This window comes from Neopsephotus bourkii, unplaced genomic scaffold (genome assembly GCF_033783945.1).
Source record: "Neopsephotus bourkii isolate Nb327-2 ecotype Australia unplaced genomic scaffold, CSIRO-AGI_Nbou_v1 NB_1721, whole genome shotgun sequence".
Lineage (NCBI taxonomy): Eukaryota > Metazoa > Chordata > Aves > Psittaciformes > Psittacidae > Neopsephotus > Neopsephotus bourkii.
In genome coordinates, this window is record NW_026902195.1 from 820,935 (window position 1) to 847,547 (window position 26,613).

A 26,613-nucleotide genomic window follows, 5' to 3' on the forward strand; every position below is an offset into this window, starting at 1 on the left:
TTCCTGAAGCTTGAAGCTGCGTTCAGTTGTCATCATGGGTGCATGACTGAGGTTAAGTCTTATTCTTGTTTGCCTTATGGTCTTTAATGGTAAAAGCTGAAGTTCAGTGGTAACACTTAATGTTGTTACTGTTATTGAGATTTCAAGAAGCAGAGCAAATGTGCCAACAAAATGCATTTACTGCAGTGTAACATGTCATTCTTGGTGCTCTTTTCCTAGTCCACTAAATACCTTGTATGGGCACATTACTCCCTTTCCCATGCTATTCTGTTCTGCCGGTGTGCAGTGGTAAAATTGCTGAAGATCTTACTGCGAGCCTGGGAAGTTGAACTGAAGCTTTTTGTTCATGGAAGAGCCAAGCCTAACAGCAGTATTGGGGAAGCTAATGAAGGCTGGGTGTTCCAACAGTTACGTGACTTCTTGGTGTTGACAATACAAATAATCTTCCATGACTCACCTTGCTTGGAGGCAGGGGGTGAACTTTTAACTCTAAGTAATGGATAAATGTGTTTGTAGGACCTTCTGAAGAGGCACGTATGGTTTGAATTGTTAGAGAATACTAAGATGCAACATGTTTGGATTTGTTGTTGGGTTTTTTTTCCTGATTTTTATGATTTCCTGGAAGTATTGATATGAAAGGATCTGGACTGATAAAATTTACTTAAAACCTATGAGCTCTGTAGTCTGCTCTGGTCTAAAATTACTTCCGCTACAGGAAGGCAAGTCCTACATGGTGATTCTCTGAGCATTCCTGTTCCCATGTGCTTTTTCCACATGCTCAGCAAGATTTTCTGCCACATATTTAAACTTAAAACTTAGAAAATGCAAATAAGCCTTCCAGAGAAGCTATGTGGGATTCTCTTTCTTATCAGAAATGTATTTCTAATGAGAGCTGGCTGAAAAGAAGCATGTGGGAGGATCTTAAATATTTTCAAAACACTAAGTACTGCACAACCAAATTGTGTTTGCCTTTCTCTCCTAGCAGCTCTAAGTGCTGTGGACCAGGCAGGACCTCATGAAATCAGTGTTCCTGGCAGGCTGCAGTTGGTAATTGCTGAGGAAATGACAGCTCGTAGGAGGCTGTCCTGGGCAAACCCAGAGGCAACAGACAAGGTTCTGCTAGAACCTGTCTTGAATTGGACGAAAAGTTGACTTATGCCGAAATGCTTCAATTGAAATTGGGTGTTTTTTGTTAAAACATTTGAGTTTGGCTGGAAAACTTCTGATCGTTATTAGCTGCTACCTATGATTGTGTTCTTTTGGTAGAAATATGTATATTTTATTCCCCCCTCTCCTAACAACCATTATTCTTATTTATCCCTGGAGTATTGGCTTCAGAATTAGCAGACGTCTTCCCTTTGGATTTTTTGTTTTAAAGCACTAACTTTTCTTTGCAATGTTCATTTTGTGTAACCATGTGTCCTCCATGTCTCCCTGCTCTTGCTCTATTTACTTCCAAGGCGATATGATAGCATAGATTCCACTGTGAGTGGCCGAACTGACCTAGAGTCCACATCTGAGTCTAGTCAAATGACAAGCCGCCAGTGCTCGATAGGAAGCAGGCGCTCTCTAGATCGGTCTGATAGGTGGGTTAACCTCTTTGCAGCCTGTGTGCCTGTCTCCTTGCTGTTGCTGCTGTAAAGTGGTCTTGTGATAACGTTTCAGCTGATACTCAACTCGCTGTTTGCCTTGGCTCTGTTTCAGATCTGTGTTAGTTTAATGCCAGGCTGATGTTGTCATCTTTTTCTCCTCTCTGGTGTTGGACTTCTTGTCATCACTTCATTTCTAGTAAATAGCAGGGGAAACACGGTGGGGGAGGTGCTCAATTAGGAAGAAAAGTAATTTTCTTTATGCCTAAATTAGTCAATTGTTGATTCAGCATTTACAGTTAGTGGCTCTTCAGGCATTCATGTAGCTCCCATTGCTTGCAGCAGAGATTTGGAAGGGCTCGATCCAGTAACTATAGTGGCCCTGGGAGTCTTTTAAATTTCATTAGCTTTTTCAAGAAAATTATTTCAATTATCAGCCTAAAGTTGCAAGCAAGAAGTGTAGTAAGCATTCTAAACTGTGTACAACAGGGCTCGTTTAAAGTAATGAGTATCTTTCCAATTAGCGTAAATTGGCTAATAGTGGTGGAAATGAAGTACTAAAGCAGCAGTACTGAAAATGCAGTGAGCTGTTTCTCTTCCAAGGCTATCCCATCAGTATCTTAAATTGGGGTGCCCCAGGTACCTCTCAAGGTGAAGACCCTTTTATTAGCAGCATTCATACAATGCCCACAAGCCTTTTGCCCTTTCCCTTTTCTTGCCCCACTCACAGGGTCAGGTGTGTCCTCATGCTCCTTAGTTCTCAGCAATGAATGATGTGAGACAAAGCTACATCTTTCAGAGGAGCACTTGGATTTTTTTACATTCCCTTTCTACCTGTTTATTTTTATGCAGCTGGCAGGAGCTCTTCTTATGAGATGTATCTAGAGAGGAAGCTTTCTGGCTATTAGCCTTCATGTGGTTGAACAATTGAGATAATCCTCCTGATCAGCATCTGGGAACTAATCCCAGAATCCCCAGGGTCATTTACTTTGGTTTCTGTGAAGCTTCAGATCGTTTGATAGCAAAACATTACCTGCTTTAATTAAGTTTCCCACAATGGACAAGTGTAAATTGCTGAATGTGCTTAGATACGTTCTATGTGGGAAGTATAGATCCTGAAAAGCATCTGAGGCTTATAATGGGCTAATATCCATAGCCAATGTTTTGTTCTGCTTTCTGATCAGTAACAGCTCTGAGGACCTTCATTTTGTGTTGGTGGAAGCCCCCTGAGGATATTAGCTAAAGCAAGAGCCCTCCCAGCAGAGAATCATAGAATCAGCGAGGTTGGAAAACACCTTTAAGATCATCAAGCCCAGCCTTTATCTCAGGCCTGCCAAGTCCACCACTAAACCATGCCACTAAGGGCCTCATGTATGTGTTTTTTGAACACTTGAAGAGCGGAATAGCTGGAACTCCTCATGTTGCTGCTGTGTACAGTTTGCATTTTGTCCCCCATCCCCACTTCCCTGGCGTCCAGTGACTCCTGAGTCTCTGCTCCTTAGCCACCCTTAGGAGAAACAAAGTGCCTGTGTGCCTTATGAATACTGATAAAGCAAATTCTGCAGCCTAGAGTGACCAAAATGCATGCACAGCATAGTGGAGCGTTGTGTGTGGGCTCTAGATCTCAAAGTAGTCCTGTTACTGTAATAAGTGACTTTTTTCAGCATGCCTAAAAAAGCAACAGCAGAGTACTAATACAGCCAAGGCTGTGTGCCCTCACTTGATCACAAAAAGCTCTTCTGCTTCAAACAAGCATTTCTAAATTTTGTGCAGCTCTAACTGGTGGAATATCATAACCTATGCTGCTTTTTTTTTTTGACTGATTGAAATGTAATGGTGGTAGATAGGCAGGGTTTCAGTTTTGTTATCTCTGGATGTTTCTGATTTTAGTTTTTCTTTATTTAATGCATGGTTTCTCATTACTATTTTTTTCTGTCCTTTCTAGATCTTTTTTTAAATGTTATTTTCCCTTTCCTTTTTTTTTTCTTTTCTTCCCTTTTCTGCCTTTCTTCCTTTCCCTCCTACCCTCTTTATTTCTCATCTTAGACAAGAATCTCTAGCTAGAAAAGAAAGAGTCAGGATCATTCCATTTGACTGCGAAGATGGAGAAGAAGAACAGGAGAGTAACTATGAAGAACTAGGAAAACTGCTAATAGAGGAATTCTTAGAAAAGAGTCATAAAAATAGAAGTTGGCAGGAAACAAACATTAAAAAGATGCCAACTCTCTCAAAAAGAGAAAATTTCAACCACTGTGAAAGATCAAGGTGCTGCCAAAATGCGTGTGTGGAGTCAGGGTCTGTAGATGTCCCTAGGTATCCTCAGGAATATGACACAATAGATAGGAGAAGGAAAAAGAAGCTGCGATACCGTTTTGATGAGAGTGAACAAATAAGCCTGCGAAGTAATGAAGGTCTGCAGTTTCCTGAGGAGAAAACGGTTTATATCAATGGTGTGGCAACTAGTTCTGAATCTAGCGATGGTTTCCCAGTATATGATAGAACTGGGAAATATACCAGTAGCTCTGAAAGTAAGGAGCAGTTGCCTGCTTATCCCATCCTGCGTCCGTACAAAAATGGCTTAATGGTTAAAAGTGGCAGGTCTCTGAGCAAGCAGGGAGTGAACCATGAGGGCTCACTTCACCTCAGTAACAGTGATGACATGCAAGTAATAGGCATGCCAGATAACACTTTTGTGCCTGTGGATATCCTTGAGGAATTTGACAGCAGTGCTTCTGATGAGTTCCAGTACTCACCTGTTTCAGACGATGAAATGGAAGAACTGTCTTCGCTTTCACAAACATGGTCTGATTCTGATATCAGCCATTTGAGAAACCTCACTGTTAATTACCCTGCAAATTTGGGCTCCCAGTTGAAAGCTAGCTGTGATAAAAAACCCAAGGCTAAAGGGAGCAAGCATGGTCATCCTATGCAAGACTTAACACTCTCTCCTGTTGAAGAGCCCAGTGAGGAGTACATAGACACGATGGATGAACTACAGTGTCTGGTAGAATCAGTTTCAGAATACTTGGCTGAAAAGGAAGAAGAAATCAACAAATTTGGTACGTTGACAGAGACCAGGAAAAATGTTGAGAACATGTCAGTGAAGCAGGATAATGCTGATAATTCAGTAGAGGGTAGGAAGTCTGAACAGACCAACCATCCTGCTGCAGAGGAGAGTACGAAGGTCAAATCTGAATCTCTCCCAGACTTGTCAGGTGTGAAAAATACAGTGAATTCCCTGTTCAGCTCTTTCACTGAAAAGGTGGGGTCAAGCACAAAACAGCTTACAGCCTCTGTTGAAAAGCTTGTTTCTGCCACTCCAGAGAAAACAGAAACCAGAAACTCATCAGAAGGTGGAATCTCAAGTATCTTTCCTGGTAAGTACAAAAGTGAGAGTTCGTCTTCTGGAGTGACAGCAGATAATAAAGCTGACATCAAGTTCTCCATTCACTCTTTGCTACCATCCCAGGTGAGTGGTAATATAAAACCCCAGAACATAAACCCCAGCAAGCCAGAAACCACTGAGGTGGACAGTAAGGCTTCCACGCCACATGATCTCCGGCAACCACAAGGAACAACCACCGACACCCAGCAGAACAAACATTCGGTTGTGAATTCTGTTCTAGGCATGTTCAATCCTTTAAAGGTCTTCTCTGAGAAGGAAGTGCCAAAACAAGAAGTCATAAAAGAGGAACACACCAAAGAGGACAGCCATGCTGTGAAAGTTGATGAGGCAAACAGAAGTGAGAAACCATCTGAAGAGATGGCAGCTAAGACCAGCAGCATCATTCCAGAGACACGGACAAGTGAGACTAGAAATGAGGCAGAGGTGAACGCAAATAGCACTTCTGTGTCTTCTATCTTTGGCAGGCTCACAAACTCAGTCAGTTCCTTCAGTCTGAAAGCCAATTTTGATGGTCTTTTGGCTCCCAAGCAGCAGGATGTGACACAGAAGCAGTCAGATTCGCATCACGTTACAAACCAGCCAGATGCCACTCTGAAAGAGGGTGCACCCACTGCCAGGGAGCAGCCTCCTGAAAATCGCTTAGGGGATCAGCATGCTACAGGTCATGGACCAGGAAACAAGCAAAACAGAGATAATGTGGAACCTAATTCACAGCCTCAAGATCAGAGTACAGCAGCTGAAAGCTTTTTCAGTCCACTCAAGAAGTCTTTCAGTCAGTTGTTGCTTCCTTCTGCTGAACAAGGACAGAAGGAAAGTACATCTGGGCATTTTAAAGGCCATAAGTCTGAGGAGGACGTAAGACAAAATAGTTCATCGAATGAACACTCATTTCCTTTCTCTGGGAAACTTTCTTTTCTCAGTGGGTTGGGTTTTTCAGAAAAGCAGGAACGTAGAAATGATAAAGGAGGCTTTATTCCTTCACTATTTAAATTTTCTTCCGCAGAAAATCTAGCACCTTCACAGGACCAAAGAAGTAATCAGAATCCTAACAGCACTGCTTTGCACGAAGACAGAAACAGTAAATCAGAAAATGCCATTTCATTAAAATCTAGCTCTGTTCCAGATTTATCAGACCATAGGGAGGAACTTGTACAAACAAAAAACGTGACTAAAGGAAACCTATCTAATGCCCAAATAAATATTAAAAACCACCAGGACAGTGCCTCTGCTACCTTCAAGGCTTCAGGAGAGCAGCAAACAACTACAAATACTCAGGAAGAACATAGAAATCTAAAGGGAGGATTGATGAGAGAAGAACTCAATGCACCAGACTTAAATGACAGCTCAGCTGAACCCACCTTTTCAGCCAGAGGACCAAAAGCTGCAAGTGCAGATGATACGCAGAAGAAGCGCTCTCCAGGTTTTCTTTCTGGGTTTCTTCACATTCCTTCCAGTGAAAACACAGACAGTAATCAAGACTTGGCTGCTAAAAGTGAGAGTGATGGCCAGAAAAGCACTTCTCCTGGATTATTTTCTGGCTTATTTAAATTTGCTTTAAGTGAAAACTTGTCTGAATGTAAGCAAGAGAAGGTGAAAACAAACCCTCTAGGCTTCATGAAGCTTTTTGATAGAGGTGAAGATGCTAGCTCAGAGACAAAACCCAGCAACTCAGGAATGGCTTCTGACACTCAATGCAGCACTGGAGAAAAGCAGGAATCTTCCAGCTTCTTGAAAAATCTCCTGCCCAAACCAAAGGAGAAACTGGATAATGTGAAAACGATGGAATCTTCCAAAATGACTGACCACCAGTCCAGTGCAAGACAGAATAAAACACCTGAGCCCCATGTTCCCCACTGCAGGCCTCCTCTGCTCCCTGATGCTCTAAATCTTCAAGACAAGGCACAGGACTTATCTGGAAAGCCTGTAAATGGTAGGCATAACCCTTACCAGGATGAAATATGTAGAGTTTTCCCAACTCTTTTAAACAAAGGATCAAATGAATTTCTCAATTTGACTAATAAAAGCTGTAACAGTACGGAGCAGTACTCGGCTTATCAAGAAACAAGAAGCCATTCTAGCTTTGAATGGGAATATGAAGTGGGGGAGCTGGCTGGCACTCGTGAAATAGCAGTACCAATTTACTATGTGTTAAACCAGAACTCTGTTCTGCCCCCTCAGTTCTTGGACTGGCCTGAAAATGATGCGGTAGTGAATCTCTGTAAGAAGGATGGGAATGCAAATGTGATGGATTGGCAGACTAATGCCAATTTTGATGGACAAAGTTTAGATTTAAGTGTGATGTCCTATGAGTCATTTGACCAGTTAATGTTTCGAGATGTTTGTTCAGGAGAAAACGATGCATGGACTGCTGATTCTGTCAATGACAGTTACCATAACTTTTCACCATTTGAAAGAGATGGCAGTTACTCATTAGAAGAGTTGCCCATGGATTTAAGCTACTCCTCTGGCTGTGATGGAACTATGTGGACTCTAATTGACCAGGAGACTTTAAGTATGGATGAGAGCTTTACGTACTCCTCCTATAGCCAGGAGTATCAGGAGTGGCTGATGATGCTTGAGCAGGGTATATGGTGGCCATCAGAAGATGGTGACTGTGGATATTACATGTACAGCGATAACCAGTATGTATATTCACTGCTCACTGATCCCACTGGACAATATGTCTATGTATGTGCTCCCGAAGCATATTCCTATCCAGACTACTGGGGTTATAATTTTCAGATGGATTCCATTCCAAGTGCTATGCTAGAAGACAACACGATTGCTGTCTGTGGTTTTAAAGTCCCTCTTGGCAGTGAAGATGAGCTGTTTTGGTTTGCTGAAGAGGAGTCTTTTGGTGATTATACAACAAATAAGCCCCTGGACCTGTCAGTAGCTTTGCAGAGGAGTGATCAGCTAATGAACATGAATTTGGAGACCTTTTCACAAATGTTTGAAGAGTCCATTTATTATCAGAGAGAGCAGCCCTTAGATTTCTCAGGGTATAAACTTCAAAAACTCAAAGTAGATTTTAGACCTGAAAAGGAAACCCTGAAATATTCAGAGGAATCTCCGCTAACCCTTGATCTCCGAACACATTCCAGAGCGGCTTTAAATAAATCACTGAGTAAGGAAGTTCACACTAAGGAAGCAGATAAGGCTGTCCCTGTGACAGCTACAGGGAGTGGGTCATCAGGATTCTTTGGTTTCCATCTGTTTCAGTCTACTCCTAAAACTGAAGAAACTGTGGCATCTAATGAAAGTGTAGCAGAAGCAAAAAAGACTGAGGAAGATAAGAAAACACCAGTGAACAAAGTTAGCTCTTTATTTTCTGCTTTGGGTGGACTGATTGGAAAGTCTTCAGGTCCTGACCCGGAGACATCAGGAGATTCTGCCTTGAAAAGAAAAGACACACAGTCAGTATCATCTGAAAATAAAACTGATGCTTTATCGCTTGCACCAAATAGGAAATCAGAGGAGGCACAAGCAGGGATAAAGTTTCCTGTTACGTCAGAACCGAGAAGAAATACTTCATCAGAACTTAATTTGGAGGCTGCTAGAAATGAAAAGCCAGACTTAAATCAGAACGAAAACCTCCATGTTAAAAAAAAGGGATTAACTAAATCTCCTTCTCTGCTGAGCCAAACTGTTCCAGATGGCAGGCCCATACGAGAAGAGAGGCCTGTTAAAGCAACACCATCTTCCAGACATCTTGAAGGGCATGCAAATATTAATGAATCGAGTCGGTCACAGCCAAATCAGAGCCAGCCAACCACTGAGCCGGAGGAGACGTTATTTAAGAGCGCTCTGAAGCTATTCAGCCTTGGAGAAGATTCTCCTGCAAGCTCCACTGCCAACAAACCACAAGCTTCTGGATTTTTTGACTTCTTTAAAACACAAGTAAGCAAAGCCCCACAGCCGTCCCCAGATTTGGGAAGAAGTCAAAGTGATAAACCGGAAAAGGTGGTACAGCCAGAACAGAAGGAAACCTCCAGCTTCTCATCGTTATTTGGATCCCTTGGGGATCTCTTCAAAGCGGAGCCTGTGCCTGCTCAACCAACCTCAAGTACTCTTCCAAAAACCGGTAGCAGAACTGAGTCGAGACAACAGAAGGAGAAGTCTGGGGGTCTTCAGAGTGCCAGCATGCCATGTCTGTCCTCCACCCAGAAGGAAGGGGTGAGAACAGAGGGCACGGATGGGCAGGTTTCTCCTAGCTCTGGGGTGCAAATGGAACAACGAAGCAGAAAAGCTGAGGAGGAGTCTCCTGAGAGTAAAAAAGTGCTTCCTGGGAACATTTCACAGAAGGCAGTGGGTGTACACCCCAAAATTGGCCAGCTGAGTCAGTCAGCTGTGCAGCAAAGCAGCATACCCACGGTGACACCAAAGCAACAAGGAGGAGATCGTCCAGGAGGCCCAGTTACTCAGCCAAAACCAAAGCCAGATGAAGCACGTAAAGAGTCAGGCTTCAGTTTGCCATTCAGCTTTTCTGATATCACTGCTTCGAAATCACAGCCAGCACAGCCAGCCAGTAGGAACATATTCTCCTTCTTCACGGGATCAGACGAGGCAAAGCCTTCACCACCTGCTCCTGCTAGTGGGAAGCAGCAGGAAACAGAGGGGCTGTTTCATCTGCCCTCCTTCTTCTCCAGCGGTCCAACTGCTGAGAAGAGCATACCTCAAAGAAGTACTAGCTTTAGCTTCTTCAATTTGACATCCTTTTTGGATGAGAAACCACAAGCTGCTCCAAGACAGGAGAATAATAGAAAACCAGCTAAGCCAGTGAACTCCAAGCCATATGTGAAGCAAAATATTGCCACCGACTCTAGTGTCAAAATTAGCAGTTCTGCCAGGCAACAGGAAGCAAACAATAAAGAAGAGGTTGATATTATTGCAGCAGTGACTGGCAAACAAACGATCCCAGAAATGATCCAAGAAAACAAATCAGAAATGCTGGCAGTGGAAACAGTAGAAAGTGTTGCTGAGGTAGCTGAAGAGACTGACTTAGAGAAGCTTCCACAGACTGATGACACTGCAGTAGGCAATGTAGCTGCCTCTGGTCCTTGCCTTCAGACTCCCAGTGTGCAGGAGGGCTCTCAGGGCCAACAGGCTGTTTCTTTAGAAGAAAATACTTTGGGCAGCACAGGGAAAATGGACAGTGTTGTATTTCCTGTTGATAAAGAAGAGACTTATTCTTCAAAAGAAGAAACTTCCGAAAAGGAGGATTATAGCACGGCCTCAGGGAACAAAACGGATTCCCAGAGTCTAAATGACTTAAATAGTGTGAGTGACATTAAAAATGAAGTGGTCTCTGAAGAAGTGTGCTCACAGAATGAGTTGCCAGAACATAAATTACCTGAACAAACTCTTGGTGAAGGGTTACAAGAAGCACGAGAGCCACCGTCTCCTTCTAAAATGGCAGAGGCTTCTAATTTGCAAAACAAACCTAAGGAACCTGAGAATGATAAATCAGTACTGGATTCTTCAGTTGAAATGTTTTCAAGTTTTATGACAAAAATGAAACCGCCCAAAACATTATCTGGTTTCTTTTCCCAGCCTCAAGCTACTGCACCTCCCACTGCACAGAAGAAAAGCTCCTCTTTCTTTGGTTTCTCATCCCTCCCAACTGGTCCAGCACCAGCTTTCACAAATGATCTCTTTGGCATCTTCAAAGGTCCAAAAGAATCTCCAAAAGAGATGCCTCCAAAATCCACCCCTAAACCTCAAAGCAGTAGTGTGAAAGATGTCACTGCATCTGTTCCACCAAAAGACTCTAGAGAAACAGAAAACACAGCTGCAGCCAGAGAGCCTAAAAGAGATGTCACAAGCTCTCTGAAGAAGGGTGTATTACCTGTTTCAACAGAAGAGAACTCCACAAAAGAGTCTGCTGTGAAAACAGAAGCTGAGGAAAACAGGAACTCTGAAACCTGTAAAGAGGAACCTTTGATGATCACTCCGGAAACAGCACTGTCTACTGAAAATCAGTGCCTTGAGGTTGTGGAGTTGGACAATGATGAACAGCCCTCTGAGGTGGTGGATACTAAGCCATGCCAGTCTGATTTCAGTAATGCCATTGATACAGTGCAGGCTAAGGCCACTGACCAGACTGATGGAGATACATGCCAGCTTGATGTGGGATCTTCACATGTAACCGAGGAACAGGCTGCTCCTACAAACAGCGCAGCTACTGACATCCTTCAGGCTGGCTCTACTGATGAGCTTGCAGTGGAAATGGAAGCCCCAGCTAATGGGGAAGACACAAACCTTTCCCAATTGGATGAGAGTGCTACGCTTGAGTCTCAGCCTGTTGTTACAGGGGATCAGCCCAATGCTGGCATTGATCAGCAAGACACAATCAGTAGTAATGGTAGAGAACCCCTGCCTCCAGCTGATGAGCCCAGTGTTCATGTGCTCCAGCTAGATGAAAAGAAGACAAGTGAGGTAGAACAGCAAGCTGCTGCACATTCAGCAGCTGACAAGGTGCCTGCAAAAGGCACTGCTTCCATATGTGACTTGAAGAAGCCTAATGGTCTTCCTCCAGATGCGAACAGTAATAAACCAGTGTTTGAAATACCAAGCATGCCCAGTTTGCCAAAATTCAGCTTTATGTCATCTGCTGATAGTGGAAAGCCATTTGGGTCATTCTTCTCTCAGCAGCCACCTTCAGTTAATAAAGCAGGGACAGATCAGGGCCTCATGTCCAGCTTTAAGAAACTTTCTTCTACTCTCTTTGAAGGAGGTAGTGAAGAAAAGGTGGGTAAACCAGAGAGTGCCCAAGGAGCAGTATTTGGGAAAAAGCTAGATTTCTCCTTTCCCTGGCAAAAAGACAACAGGGAGACCTCTGCCAAAAGGGAACCACATACACCACCACAGGCTTTGTCAAAACCAGATGACAAGGTGTTAGGAACAGTCAGTTCAGATGAAAACTCAGAATCTGCAGTCTTAGATCAACTGACTGATGCAAATATAGAAATAAACTTGTCTTCAAATCAGCCTGATGCTGTAGACAATGAACTTTCTGAAGAACCATCTGGTGCAAGCACTGTTGATTCATCCAACAAAGAGCTGAGGGAGAAGGTTGATAAAGAGTCAGAAGACCATCAGAATGTGATTTCAGGTGAACTGCAGAAAGAAGATCGGGCAGAAGAGCATGCTCCAGCTGGGCCTGAACTGAAAGAAACTGAGCTTGGTTCTGCTCCTGAGGGAGCAATGCTTCATCCTAGCACACAGGCTGCAGATCTGAATAGTGTGGAACAACTGAATGAGAAAAGGCTAGTTACAAATGAAGCATAATAAATGGTTCCAAGTTTTTGACCATTTATAATGCAATACTGCTGCAGTAGATACCTTGGTGCCTGATGTTTGTAGCCAGTTCCATCTGCTATTTGTTGTCAAGTGTTTGTAGTATTACTGATATTTGTCACTGAGGATGTGGCAAACTGCAGTCACTAGTTACATATAGGCCTTTAGACCATTTTCTCACCTCTTTCCACTCTTTTTTTTTTCTGTAAATGTAATTGAATTTCCCATGTTCTCACACTGTGTGTGAGAATGCTTTTCTCGTGCTGAATGAGATGCTTCTACTGCTAATTTCATTAGCTTTTCAGAAGCTACATTCCTTGTGTGTTAATTCTGCTCAATACAATCACTTTGCTTTCTTGTTTAGTGATAATTATGTTGTATTTGCTAAGAAATAAGTAACAGTATGTAGAATGTGTTGGACAGAACAAGGGTTAATTTGTTTTTTTTTTCAAAATGCAAGGTAAAGGCTTTTAATTTTAGAGAGAAATTTGATTTACTGGTAATATATTACACAGCTAATTAGGTTAATTTCACATTATTGAAGATCTTAAAAACATTTCCAGAGATATCAGTGAAGGTATTCTAATGCTTCTCTTCCTAAAATCTGTGCAAAGGTTTTTTCATGCAGCTAGGAAAGTCACTAAAGGAAGTTACTAGTGTTCCATCAGTCTGTATTCGGTCTTTTGCATGTGTTAAGTTACATTTGCCCTCAAAAATCAAAGCAGTGACTTGCTAAACTTTTCATGATACAAGAAGTGAAGCATGTGCCTGTGGTCATACAATTGCAACACTGCACTTCCAAAACTTCCTGTCTAGCTTGAAATTCTCCTAAGCGTGCAAGTGCGAGAAACATCAGTGCTACTTAATTCTTTGCTGTAGTTTTCCTGACTGCATGAGAAATTTTGATCCACTGTATTTTGTCTGAGGATTCTAGCAATTCAGTCCTGGAAGTGGTGTCTTGAAATACAGAGATCATGCCCCCTTGGTGAACTCTTCAACAAGCTTTATTGGAGCTACACTTGTAGCTTCCTCCATTGCTCTACTTTTGTAAAAGGTTTTAAGTTGATAGTCTTGACAACCTTGATTTTGACTGCAATATATTTTATCATAAACATATATATATATGTAAAGTTAACTGTACTTCTCAATAATAGTCTGCTTAAAATGGTTAGGGTAAAGAACTTAGCTGCAGTGAATCTGCAGAAGACAGAAACACTTCCACTCTGAATTGCTATGTTTCCATTCTTATTCCTGTCTGGTTATTAGAATATCTTCACTGGCAGTTTCTAGCTAATGAAGGGTGAAGTAGTAGTTAGTTAATGAAAAAAAGACCACTGGCATATGTGGTCTATATACTGGTAGGCTGTGTATGAAGTATTTCTACTGCCTGCCAGATTTTTGAGGTTCAGAAGTCTAGATCTACTTCAGGGAGCATAATAGATAAATCTGACTTTATAACACATCTTTTCAGTAATCTTTCGTGTTCCACTCCATTTCTTAGATGTGCAGATTGCTTTGTATTTCCCCAAGCCACTGTTTATTTTCTGATGGACTTTCTTATTCTCTCATAGTCCTGCTGGCAGTAGTAGATATGGCTCCTCTTGTAACGTCAGCCAGGGAAGCTCTCACCTCAGCGAGCTGGACCATTCCCATGAAAGTGCCCATGGCTCTGAGCAAGAAGATGATCACCAGGAAAGAGTCTCGAATCATTCCTACCACAGTTCAGGCAGCTACCAGAAGGATGGTCAGGCATGGCACAGGGAGCAGGAGGAACCTCATGGCAAAGGAGAGGAGGGGAAGATCTATGAGACAGAGGAGAAATGTGCAGACCGTTCTGTAGCTCTGGAACTTGAGAAGCCCAAGGATGTTGATGCAGGAGCCCATGTGAGGTAAGTGAAACTATGTTAGTAAGTTATTTTCACCTAATTCAAAGAGGATACCTCTCTCCGCTATTTCCTGGGGAAGTTACTTTTAGCCTTCTCCAAAAGCTAACTTGGTGTTGCTGATCTGTGAAGCATCTTTATGTGCAGGACCGGTTATTTATGAGACATTGGGTAAGCTTAAACCGTGTTTGCTCTGTATGTACAGAAGAAAGCCTGCTAGTGCCTTGAAGCTCATGTGCTGTATTTACCATTTCTGGTTTCATGAATGTAGTCTGCCCAAATACCTGCTTCCATTGCTCATTTGTGATCAAGCTTACGTGTGAGCAACCAAGAACTACTTGTAGTCATGGTCAGAGCTGCACTAATTCCTTTCTTATGTAGTAGGCTACCACAATTAGTGTTTATGTAGGTGCAGGTTGTAGAATTACATGACGAATAGACACGTTCCTTTGACTCAGTGTGGCAGCTTGCCTTGTCCTTGCACTTGGGCTTTCCAAGTTGTCAACAGTATTGAAAACAGGCTTCAAAAGTTGTAATGAGTAAAAAGAAGTTGTAATGTGAGATGTAATTCAAAAAGTTCAAAAGTTGTAATGTGTGTTATAATGGGGCTGTTTTTTTACAGGAATTTTTAATTTTGCTACTTAACTTTGGGAGTGACATTTTTTTCCTTGAGGTAATCAAGTCATTGCAGCCCCTAGAGTAAAGATGGGTATACTTATATAGGTATGATATTTTTATCTGTTTCAGTGAGATCCACAGAAAGATGTCTTTCTGTCTCTACCCTTTGGAGGGTACATCTGATGTCACTGTACTTACATGAGAGAATTAACTGCAACAGTTCTTGTGTAGGCAACCCTTACACTTAAAATGAAGACAGGGAAACAAAACTAGCAAAAGTGTTGAACTGTTTCAACTCTGTCTCACTTTCCTCTTCTCCTTAGGGAGCAGCAGGAGTCTGGTCCCAGAACTGTTGGCCTATATTTGTTCACAAGGAGGGTTATTCACATAGTCTGTTTCAGGCTAATTTAGGCATCTAGCTTGGGTACTCATGTATTATTGGCTCCCTTTCTCTCCACTCTCTGGCAATGCTTTACTGTCTCCATGGAGTATGCGTGGAACTGAGCTCTGAACATTGAACCTTAGAGTTGCATCTGATCTAGTTGTGCAGCATGGATGCATGATGCCCTCAGCTATGTTTTTTTTTATACTGTTAGCAGGGCTGGGTGCTTTTCAGACAGAAAGGTCTATTTCAGAGATTTGCATCTCAGTAATATATAAAAGGAGTGCAACCAAACGCCCAATGTGTGATGAGATTATGGAGTATAAAATGTGCTGTGGGGCAGTGAGATGGAGCACTGCTGCCAGATACACATGCCCCTTGAAATGCTATAGGAAAGGGGTGGAGAGAGAAAGGGGCAGTGAATGAGGATAACCGCAGCTGAGCCCTGTGGCCAGTGTTTCCACTGAGAAGGGCCTGTGAATTTGTAGCAGTAGGGATGATCAACAAGAGGCAGTGGTTAGAAGGGATCTGCAACAGGCATGGGGATCTAAAGTCTTCCTTCTGCCTCTTTGGTGTGTGCAGTTATGATACCAGTGTGTTGAGCCAGCTTGATCAGGTATCTTGGGCTGATTTCTTGATGTTCTGACCAAAGTCATCTTACTCTGGAGCTGGATTGTAGCCTGGCTTATATCTTTCAGCTCATCAGTTTCCACAGTGGTTCCTGTGTATAAGGAAACCTCTGCTTTAGATTCTCAATTCCCAGAACATGTGCGGGCCTGTGTTGCCTGGAGGCTGTTGGTTACTTCATGTTCCAGAGCTGAAACTGTGATTGCACTGTGTAACATTAAATCTTTGCTACAGATGAGTGTATTTCATACAGTGATTTTCTGTTTCTTGCTTTTAAGCTACCACGGTGACAATGAGGCACCACCATTTCCTCCAGCAAGAGCCCATTGGATTAGAGCTATTAGCAAAGTTCGACTGAGGCTTCAAGAGGTAGGATGGAGTATTGCTTTGTTCCTTCTCTGGAAGGAACCTGCCTGGGTTTTAGATCTGTGTCTAAAGGTTTCATTTCTTCTTCCTTGTAAGACACCTCTCACAGTTTTGATGTTTTGCAGAGAAAGATTTAATCAAGTGTATTGTATAGGGCTGCAGCCTGTTGTGATGGTCTTATTAGAGTTGTCTAATTCTACCAAACAATTTGAACATCATTGTGTGGAACTGGAGATGAATATCAGAGAAAATGTAGTAGCAGAGAAATTAGCTCTGAATTTGTAAATAGTAATAATAACGTCTGGGACTAAACGGTTTGTGTTAAACTGTTAAAAATTAAGACTTTTTCTCAAGGCAACTTGAGGATAGCTTGTTAGCTTACTTGGAGTTTCTGTATTATTTTTCATGTGAAAATGTTCCTTGGGAAACTTTACATCAAATATTTTTATATATACTAATTGAAAGTGGGTGTATAATAAGTCTTGGTATTTCCATCTCATGAAAGTATGATTTAAAAATAAAAAAATCCTGATTTGGGAAGTCAAAAGGAAAAGGTTGTGACATTTTCTTCAGCAGTATAAACACGCTTGTTTTAGAAAACAGCGATTAAGACCTAAAAAGTTGTTTTTCTTTTAAGGATCTTCTGCTTTCATCCATCTGTATGCCCACAGAAAGATAACATATGGTGTTCATATTCTATAGATGATAAACTATTGCCTACTAGCTAAAATGCAGTTAATATATTTTATTTAGAAATACTACCTTCAGCTATAGTTCCCCTGTTTTGTTTTCTATAAGGAATTATTTGACAGCATCTTGCTACCAATAGCTGGACTTCTCTTTTATGGATTTGTTGCAAGGTGTTAGGAAAACAATTTTTATTCTTTATTCCTTGCATCTGGGGAGGTATCTGAAGTGCCACAGCAGAAATGGTTTATCTGGTTTGTAAATTCTTTCACATCTAAGAATTACTGTGTTACTTCACTTCTGAGCAGAAGGCATTTAGTTCAAAACTGTCATACTGACATGGAAAGTGAAATCTAAGTACACCCTTAGTATCTAAGAACTTCTGTTGCGGTTTTGTAGCGCATGCAAGCAAAACAGTTTAGTTCTGTGCCTTTTGGAAAATGAGGCAGAGCATACTAAAAGGAACAAAAGATTGAATGATGCGTCTCCCTGTGCATATCTGTCCCTTTTTTTTTTGAGAGACTACAAGGTCCGTGAGGTGTTTCAGCATCATTCTTTGTGTTTCTGCAGAACTGGATGGAACACATGCTTTGAGATGACTGTTACAGAGACACTGGTTTAGTTATGATACCATAATATCATGACTTGCTTTGCCTTGACCACGCCTGTTGAGCAAAAATTACCTTAAAACAAAACCCATAAGATACAGAGCTTTCCAGCGGCTTACTCCAGGTTTTAGCTGTGTTTACTGTCCAAAGGCTTCCTAACCTCTGCTCTAGATCTTTCTTTTGCTGAATAAATCCATTTCTCATGATTAGGCCAAGTAGTAAAGGAGCAGAATGGTTTCCCTCCCTCTGTAAAATAGTGAAGGGCTACTGCAAAGAGAGGATGAAGCCCCACTTCAAGTTCACGAAATGACACTTTTAATCAGCCTATCTTCTTGCTGCCCACCCTCACCCTTCCTTTCTTTGTTTTTTATGAAGTGCGGTGTCCAAAGCTGACTGTAGAAGTTCAGCATGCTCTCAGCTGAGAGCTTGCTCATGTGCACTACAGAACAATGACAACTTTGTTCTCCAGGCCGTGATCCTGATATCCCAAGATACCAGTATCCCGCTGTGATGGTGCGTTTTTATTACAGACTAGCACTGATGCATAGTTTGCCTCTTATCCTTTCCAGGACTGAGCTTCCTTCTGAAGAAGGGCTTTGTTGTTTTTTACCTAGCCTATATTTGGATTGGATTACAGCTGAATATGGCTTTGCACTTTTCCTTATAGAATTGTGTGGTTTTTCACTCCTTAAGCACATTGCTGTCTGTCTCTGCCTAATCTGTTATGCCTACAGATCCTTCAGGTTGTGTATGAAAAGTTGCATGGTACCAAAGCTGCCAGGCTGTGTGCTGCCAGAGCTGCCTGAGGGACCCCTGCTTCATACATGCTTTGAATTTGGCTACTCCAAGTAGTGACTTTTTCCCAGTGTGTTTGGATCTGTTTTACCAGGTTACCTAGACCTCAGGATATAAAACTTTTACTGTTCTTCTCCTGCACCTAAGGCTAATTTACCTTGTCACAGAAGGAAGTTAAATGGATTTGACACAGTTCTTCTCTTGAAGAAGAGAACATGCTTGCTGTTATTTCTCTCCTTTTTATGTTCTTGAAGATAATAATTTATTATTTGTTCCAGTCTTGAATTCCCAGGGGTGTGTGGGAAGAAGTCAAGTTAGTGCTTTCATAGTTGTCCAAGTCCTCCTTTTCCTATTTTTAACCGTAAAAGCTTGTTTTGCCCTTTTCAAATCTTCAAGTGCATTGCCTGTTTTTCAAGTTTTTAGTGCTTTGTGGTTGTTAGTGTGTAGTCTAGTACCTGAGGATGGAGATTTCTCAGGGCCAGCTGAATTAGAAATAACTACCTTATTGGTTTTCTTTCAGATTTGGGTTTTGGTTGGTTTTTTTTAGTGCATCCTGGTTTTTATAACTTGCTGAACTTTCGTATTCCTTTCCTTTTTTCTTTTTTTTTTTTTAACAAAGAGCAGTAATAATTCTACCAGCTGCCTGAATGCAGTTGTCCCTGCTAGTGAAGACATGAAGCAATTAAGGCATCAGATGTTACAGCCTCTTTAATGCCACCTGATGATAGCTTTGTCTTTATGAGAAGCAGCCATGAGGGGTTTTTGTCATACTGTGTGTTCATGGCTAGGTGGAGATTTTTTTTTGTGCATTGGCCTTTTGATTTCTTCCCTGTGCAGTCATGCTTGTCTTTAAAAGCTTCCACAAGGAGAGGCTTCACACCCTCTGAAGAAGGGGACAGGTCCTTTCCGTCCTCTTCGCTGGGTTAGCTTGTGATTTTTGTCTCTTACTGCTATTTCATTAACTTAACAGCTTCCTGAACTCCCTATTCCTTTCAAGCCTGTTTCTCATGAGCTCTAGCTACGGATTTCTGAGTTTTTATCAGTTTGTGTTTTTCTGGTTTGTCTTAATTCCTTTCCTTGTATGGTATCCGGAAGACTGTTTTCTTGGATGCATTTGCATCCCTTTTTCTCTGCACTTTAGCTCAAATACAGAAGAGCATCTCTGCTAGTTGCTTTCTCACCTTGTGTATCATCATTTGGTTCCTAGGTCTTGTTTGAATGTCAGTGATATGGATACAGACTATCTAGATAAATATCAGGATATTAAAGGTCTCTGTGATAGTAGTCTAAACGGCTAATACTGGTGGCAGTTAGAAAAGGTCATGTCTCATTTCTGTGGTCACCCTATTAACATCTTCCCATCTTCTATCATTACCTAAAAGCTTTCAAGAGGAGTATCCTTCTCATTTGTTCCAGTGCTTAGAGCAGCTGCTTATGTCCTTATTCTTCAAAGCGCTGCCCTCAGCTCTTTTCCGTGTTCCCCTTCCTCAATGTGCAATATAATTTCATTAATACGTGTGGAGTTCCAGCTCATGGATCCGAACTCCTCGATTCCTCTCACATAGACTACTGGAATGGTTCTTATGGCTCTTAATTGTTAATGATCTGTCTGAAATTTGAAAGAAAGAAAAGGAGGGGAAAAAAATACACCCAAGAAATTTCCGTATGTGATGGGATTATAAATCCCCTTGGCAATACAGCCTCCTACCTGGGAACAGATTAATATTCACGTGAATAATATTACATGCATCCTACAGCACCATGAGTCAGAGAAATGTTGTATTTTAATTAAGACTTGTCGGTTATAAGGCACAGAAATTTGTAACCATGCATGTTAAAGAAAAAATTAAAAAGAAAAGCTTTGTGGTGGCATGCACTTTCCCCCCCCCTTCAGTTCTGCTGTTTTGCTTTTTTCTCTTGTGTTTGTGAAGAAGAAACTTAATTATGCCAGAATAAAACTAGGGTTCTCAGCCCTGGGAGGAATGACTCAATAATTCTCACCTTCACACTTAGAACTTTGACTACAAAGGGGGATTAATTGATAGCTCATCTGCTGCAGTCCTTCTGTGAGAGCTTCTTTTCCAGAAGAACAAACACACATCTATTGCATCTGCAACTTCTTTAACCAAAATAGCCTTCAGTTGGGGACTTGGCTCTGTGACTTTTAAAGGTACACGAATCTGAACATAAGTTTTGTAAAACAGAAGGATTGGCAGAGTGGAGAAGAGCAAAAATTCAGTCAAATCATCCAGTTGTCTCTCCCTACCAATTCTCTTCAATATATTTAAGTATTACGAGAGGGTGTGGGGTCTTGGATTTTATCCATTCACATTGAATTTGTTTACAGGAGAAGAAGCCTTATGCATAGTTTTCCTCTTTTGTGTCACGAATTTAAATACATCAATTTACGCATTTTCTTTTCAAAACCAAAGTCACTGGGCAGTGTTTCCTACTTGTTTTTTCTTCTTCTAGATGCCATTTTATAATAATTAATTTTTGTCTTTGCCTGTTAAATAATAGCCTGTTCTTTTTGACTGCTGTGTAACTAGATCATACACTGGTGCAGTTCATGCAATTGTTTTTCTGGAATATGATAAGCACCAGCAGTGGAAGGACTAAGTGTTTGTTCTCCTTTAGCCAGACTTTAGTACCCAGTTGTACCCTTAGTTTTCTTTTCCTATGCCCCATAGCTTCACAGTCATCTCTTCTGATCAAGCACCTGCAAACACCTAAAAACCATCAGGGCCTCACTTTTAAAAGCCCTGGTCCAGGGAGGTTTTTGTACTGATATTTTGGAGCCTGAAGCCCAGTTTTATTTATTTTGGGAAAGCAAGCAGTTGGTGTAAACCACCACTATTTCATCTTACATAGCTGTAGGATGCTCTCAAGAGCCCTCTCTGGACTTCCAGTTAGTGGGGGGACCAGCAAGACACCAGCTGGTTCCAGTTTTGATTGTTAGTTTGGTTTTAACTTACCTGCCTCACCCTACTCCTAACATCTGAATCCAGGTCATAGAATCACAGAATAGTTAGGGTTGGAAAGGACCTTAAGATCATCAAGTTCCAACCCCCCTGCCATGGGCAGGGACACCTCACACTAAACCATGTCACCCAAGGCCACGTCCAACCTGGCCTTGAACGCTGCCAGGGATGGAGCATTCACAACCTCCCTGGGCAACCCATTCCAGTGCCTCACCACCCTAACAGGAAAGAATTTCCTCCTTATATCCAATCTAAATTTCCCCTGTTTAAGTTTTAACCCGTTACCCCTTGTCCTGTCACTACAGTCCCTAATGAAGAGTCCATCCCCAGCATCCCTGTAGGCCCCCTTCAGATGCTGGAAGGCTGCTATGAGGTCTCCATGCAGCCTTCTCTTCTCCAGGCCTAACAACCCCAACTGAGCCCAGATGGTTAGTGGAGGACACATCTCCTTTAAGCCAGTCATGAAAGGATTAGAAACTGCCCCTTCCATCTCTCAGGAACTGTACAGTCCATGCAATAGTTTACTTTTGGCATTTTATTTCTCTTAAGCTTTGTTGCCTAGGTGTCCTTTTATCAGTCCCGTGAAGATGAGTAAGCTCTGCATTTTCAAAGCCTCCCACACAGTGGCGAAGAAACAAACTGAAGCACTGTGACTCTTAACAGTTGCTAGAAATTTCTCTTCATACAGGCATCTCCAGTTAAATATCTTACTTCTTTTTCACCTATTTTCTTTATGAAGGTTATCTTAAACCTCCACCAAAACACCATCATTGCTAATCGAATTTCCCAGGGATCGGGGTTGGTGGGGACTTGCAGAGCACCCTTGTGGACATGAAATCACTGTTCCTGCATGAGAGATCTGTGTAGGTAAGGCACAACCCAAAGGTCACTGCTGGCTGTAGGTAGAGACTGTTATCAGGTGACTGTGCTCACAAGGGCACTCAAAAATGCTTTCTGCACACCTTATCTATAAAATGCATAAGTGACTTTCAGATCCCTTACGGATTGCATAATGGTAATTATTTAGAAACCATTTGTATTTAAAAATGCAAAAGTACTGGAGCTGTTCTGCTACCTCTGCATGCTGTAAAGTCTTATTTCCCTGTGTTGCGTCTGAGTCTGCAGGCTGGCAAGACTTATGGGACTCCCCAAAACCCATTTTGTCTTTCCCCAGGCAGTTGTTAGTGCCTGACTACCTGATGCTTGAACAACCTGTGTCTGTTGCCTCCTCTGGTTCCCTCTCTGCAAGGAAAGGTTCAGCCTACATGCTTTACTCAGAGGAGGAAAAGCTTCTTTTATCCTCAAGTCTCTTGAATAAAATACCTATTTGCATTTGTTTGGTATAAAATGCATGTTTATTACTCCTTACTGGGATTCTTTGATACCTACTATCATTTTTTAACCTGCTTTACAGCGAAAATTCACAATTATGTTACAGCAGAGACATGTTTGTATGCACATAGAGGAAAATAATAATGTGCCTTAATTAACTGCTGTTGTGATTTTTGAGTCGCTTTTTGATAACGTTATCTCAAAAAATCAGCAGGCTTGACCTTTTTAGAGTAGCTACGCTAAAATTAAGATAAATACTGTCTTGTAGGGTAATGTACTGGTCAGACACACTTTCCATAATGATCACAGCAGCTATGAGCCTGTTAAATCATTAACAGGATTTTCTGCAAGCTTCTCTGAACATAGCACTCAACTGGTAGTTCTGACACTCAACTTCGTTAACCTCTGCTAAAAAGCAGCTCTGGTGTTGATGGTCTGTATTCCACTGACACAGGACATCTGTCACCTCCTGTGACAACAAGTTCCTCCATATCTTCTTGTTGTCCATTGGAAAAAGAAAACCAAACAAAATTGAGGAGTTTTCCAGTCATTAACAGTAGTCTGCAGTGTGGATACCTAACTTTCCTCTAACGCTGTTTTTACTTTTTCACTGCAAACTTCTGTGGGCTTGCAAGACCAGGGGTAGCCTCCATAAGAAGGCAAAGAATCCTGGCATGTTTTTTCTTTCCCTGATCTGTAGTTTTATTTAGGGTTATAGCTTTGCTTCTCTAGTTTTGTATTGTAAACTCTAGACACCTGTAAGTCAAAATTCATAAGAAGCCTTTGAATGGGAATCCAAGTGCAATTTACTCATCTTCCAAGGTTTATTCCATTGATTTGCTTATAAAGAGAGGAACCGTTTATGCAACAGCCCGAACACAGTTTACAAACATAGGGTGTTCCCCTATTGGGTGGATCTTGTACTTTGTGCACATTAAGTTCAAGTAGATCTGTTTGGCTGAACTGTGTGTAAAAGCTTTTCTTCTCTTGACTTGTAAAGGTCAAAATGATACTACTGGAAGGCATGTGCGTAGTCTGCCATTATATGTATTTTTTTTACTTGAAACGTTTTATGTGTGGGTGTTTGACTTCTGGGGTGAAGCTGGATGGAAAGTGCCTGCTGGTTTTGCAAAGTGTGGAGGTCTTTTGGGGTGGGTGGGGGGTTAGACTTTGGGATTTTGACTTTTTGAGAGTGACTGGGATATGACAGATGGGAGAGCCCACTGTGGAAGAGCCAGTATTTTAAGCTAGACTACGTTTAAAATGAGGGGGGAATGGGACTCTCTTTCCTGGCCTAAACTGTGCAATACTGAGATTTTAATCTAGGTTTCGCACAGCTTGTGTATTTCTTCTAGGAAATCACTTTTCCCTGTGCTCCCTCACCTGTTTGGACATCTTAGACAAGAGAAATACTCCTGTTCAAATTCATCATTGTCCTATAAATCAGATTTTTGATTCTGACAAATTGGTGTTTTCTGAAGGAAAATGTGTCTTGGTCACCTTCCTTCCTCTCCATGGAAGGTGGCACCTCTGCTCATCAGAGAGCAAGATGCGGGTAGCAGCACTGGGCTGGCAGTGGGGATAGATGACCTACGTTTTCCCAGTCAGACTGCATACCCAGAATTGCTGCCTTTTTGTCTCTGGCATCATTTCTCTTAGGCAGTCTGGTTGCAGCAATGTCTGTTGTTGTTATCTGCAGAATTGACTTGCATGTTGCAGGCTGAAGGAATTATCTGTGTGCCCAGAGCACCTCTGAACCAGGGTGAACTGCAGTGAGCCCTTTTCCACTGCCTGGTGCTGCCCAGCTTCCACTCACATGTGTACCAAGACTCATCCAAATACTTCTTTGCACAAGTGATTTTCTTTTCCCAAGACCTGCTGCTGCAGTTGCCTAAAGCTTTCAAGAAAAATGGAACCAGACCTGTTTGGAGAGTGGACCAAGTCCTCTATATAGTATATGTCAAAGACTGTATGGTAATACTAAAAATGGTGGAGATGAAGTGATCATTGCTGCCTTAAGCATAACTCCCCTCTTTGTTTTGGGGGTGTAATGGCAGAAAGAATTACAGAAGTGTGCTCTATTGATGGAGACTTTTATCTGCTGTGGAGTGGGGCACAGAAACCTGTGGTGTCCTGACCATGGCATGCATCATGCTCATCAATAGAAATCAAGAGAGATTCATCTGGCATTGGAGTAAGTCAGTTCCTCCTGCTCTGAATAGGGGTGCAATGGGAAAGGTGGGTGGGGGGACTCCTACCTGCCACATACGCAGCCATTAAAAATAGCATTGGCTGTTGGGAGAGCCAGACTTCACACTGTTATTTTTAAGGCTCTGTGTGGGAGGAGGGGATATTTCCCAGTGTTGTGTATTACTGAAGCAATCTGTGCAAGAAATGCTGCACCGAGGAGATAGCAGTGGGCTTTGGCTTACAAAGCACAAGTCTTGGGGGAGAAATGAACTAACTAGCACAGGCTGAGAGCATCATAAATGAAATGTTAACCCTTCATGCAGCGTTAGAAAACCCTTTGAATAGCATCATGACTTTGTAGAAAAAGAAGGTGGCAGTGGGTCAGAAAAAGGGGCTTAGTGCATGACGGTTTTGTCTTTTAGTGTTGTTTTTCCTTGTTTCTTGTTTTTCAGGCTGCATAGTTACACAACTTCTTTAGGTGCATGCTTCTGAGCTAATTTCTGGAGTTGTGTAAGGTTTTTTTAGCCGAAATCTTCTCGTACCATGCATCTGTCTTTAAAATGATTGCTTTTCCTCCCCCATTGTAAAGGTGGCATTTGGAAGTCAAAGTCCTGTTATTAATGCTTAATGTAATGCCTGAAGCTAGCAGGACTCCAGTTCTGGCTGGTGCTGCATAGATTATAGAATAGAGTAGCACTTGAATTTTATTTTCAATCATTTAAATGTATTTGATTTATAGAATTAAAGCCACTTGAAGGTCTTCTGGTACAGCAAGTGAATGCTGCTCATGAGAATGTAATTCTTGGCAGGTGATACAAGAACTTTCTTTGCGTCCAGACTCCCTTCTTGGCATTCGGAACAGGACTTTTAAGCCATGTAATGGCCACCAACAAGCTGTCTACTGTCTGCTCGTATTTACAGTCTGAACAATTTTGTGACATTATGGAGGACTGACCTGGGTCAAGCTGTGTGTTCATTTCCATTGCTTTGATGGTTAATCACTGGAACTTTCAAAAGGGCTTTTTGGTGGTCTGGTCTCATTAGAAACCAGTGTGTGGTAAAAGTGGGACTGGTTCTTCCCTTTCTTGGCTTTTGAATCTGTAAGAAATGCCTGCAGCCTTTCCTGGTGACCTGTGAACTGGGTCTGTAATATACATCCTCTGCTGAAAGGCTCTGGAGAACATCAAGGTATGGCGTATCTGTTCTGCAGGGAGAGTTTCCTGAACACGTTGACACCTTCATCCTTTCTATGACATGAAACTAAAGATAATTTAGGCATAAAGCTGGAGTGAAATCCCAAATGTAGCTTGGGACTGTCACCTGTTTCTCAAGCATGCAGGTACCAGGTGCTGGAATGGCTGTTGTAAGTGTGAGTGCTAATTTACTGGCGCGCTGTAGGCAGCAAGTGTCTTGCCATACAGGGTGGCTTGTGCCTTCAGGCTTGCAGGATGTTGTGGTACCAGGTGACCAGTGGTGCTACTCTCTGGCCTATGGGACTGTCCTGCTAAAAACAAGAGGATCCTGTTTAAGCCACTCATATGTGCTGGATGAGGAAGAGAGAAAGAAGGGCTATACTGGCTACCTTTAGGCTCGTTTAGTCTGCCTTCACTAGCATGGGTGTAGAAACAATTGGGAAAGAAAGTTGCTGCCTGGAAAATGGGCTATTAGTGAAGACAGTAATTGCATGCTGCTTTATATTCAGTGCTACGCTGTGACATACCAGGTGGGCAGTAGGTCTCATCTGCCTGTATTTCCATCATATGTCTAATATGCCATGTAGGAAGCCAGCAAATTGTTTGAAGAAGATGGGGACTATTGGAAAAATTACAGAGTAAGTTAGAGAAGTGGGA

At 42.0% G+C, this 26,613-nt stretch overlaps 1 protein-coding gene across 1 annotated transcript in view; it reads left to right on the forward strand.

Annotated features, from left to right (window-relative positions):
* UNC13B (unc-13 homolog B) overlaps positions 1-26,613 on the forward strand; it is a 199,285-nt gene that overhangs the window by 66,697 nt on the left and 105,975 nt on the right. Inside the window, exons 9-10 of the mRNA XM_061376549.1 lie at positions 13,866-14,183; positions 16,083-16,173. Of these exons, the coding sequence (XP_061232533.1) occupies positions 13,866-14,183; positions 16,083-16,173 (409 nt within the window). The remainder of the gene's footprint in view (positions 1-13,865; positions 14,184-16,082; positions 16,174-26,613) is intronic.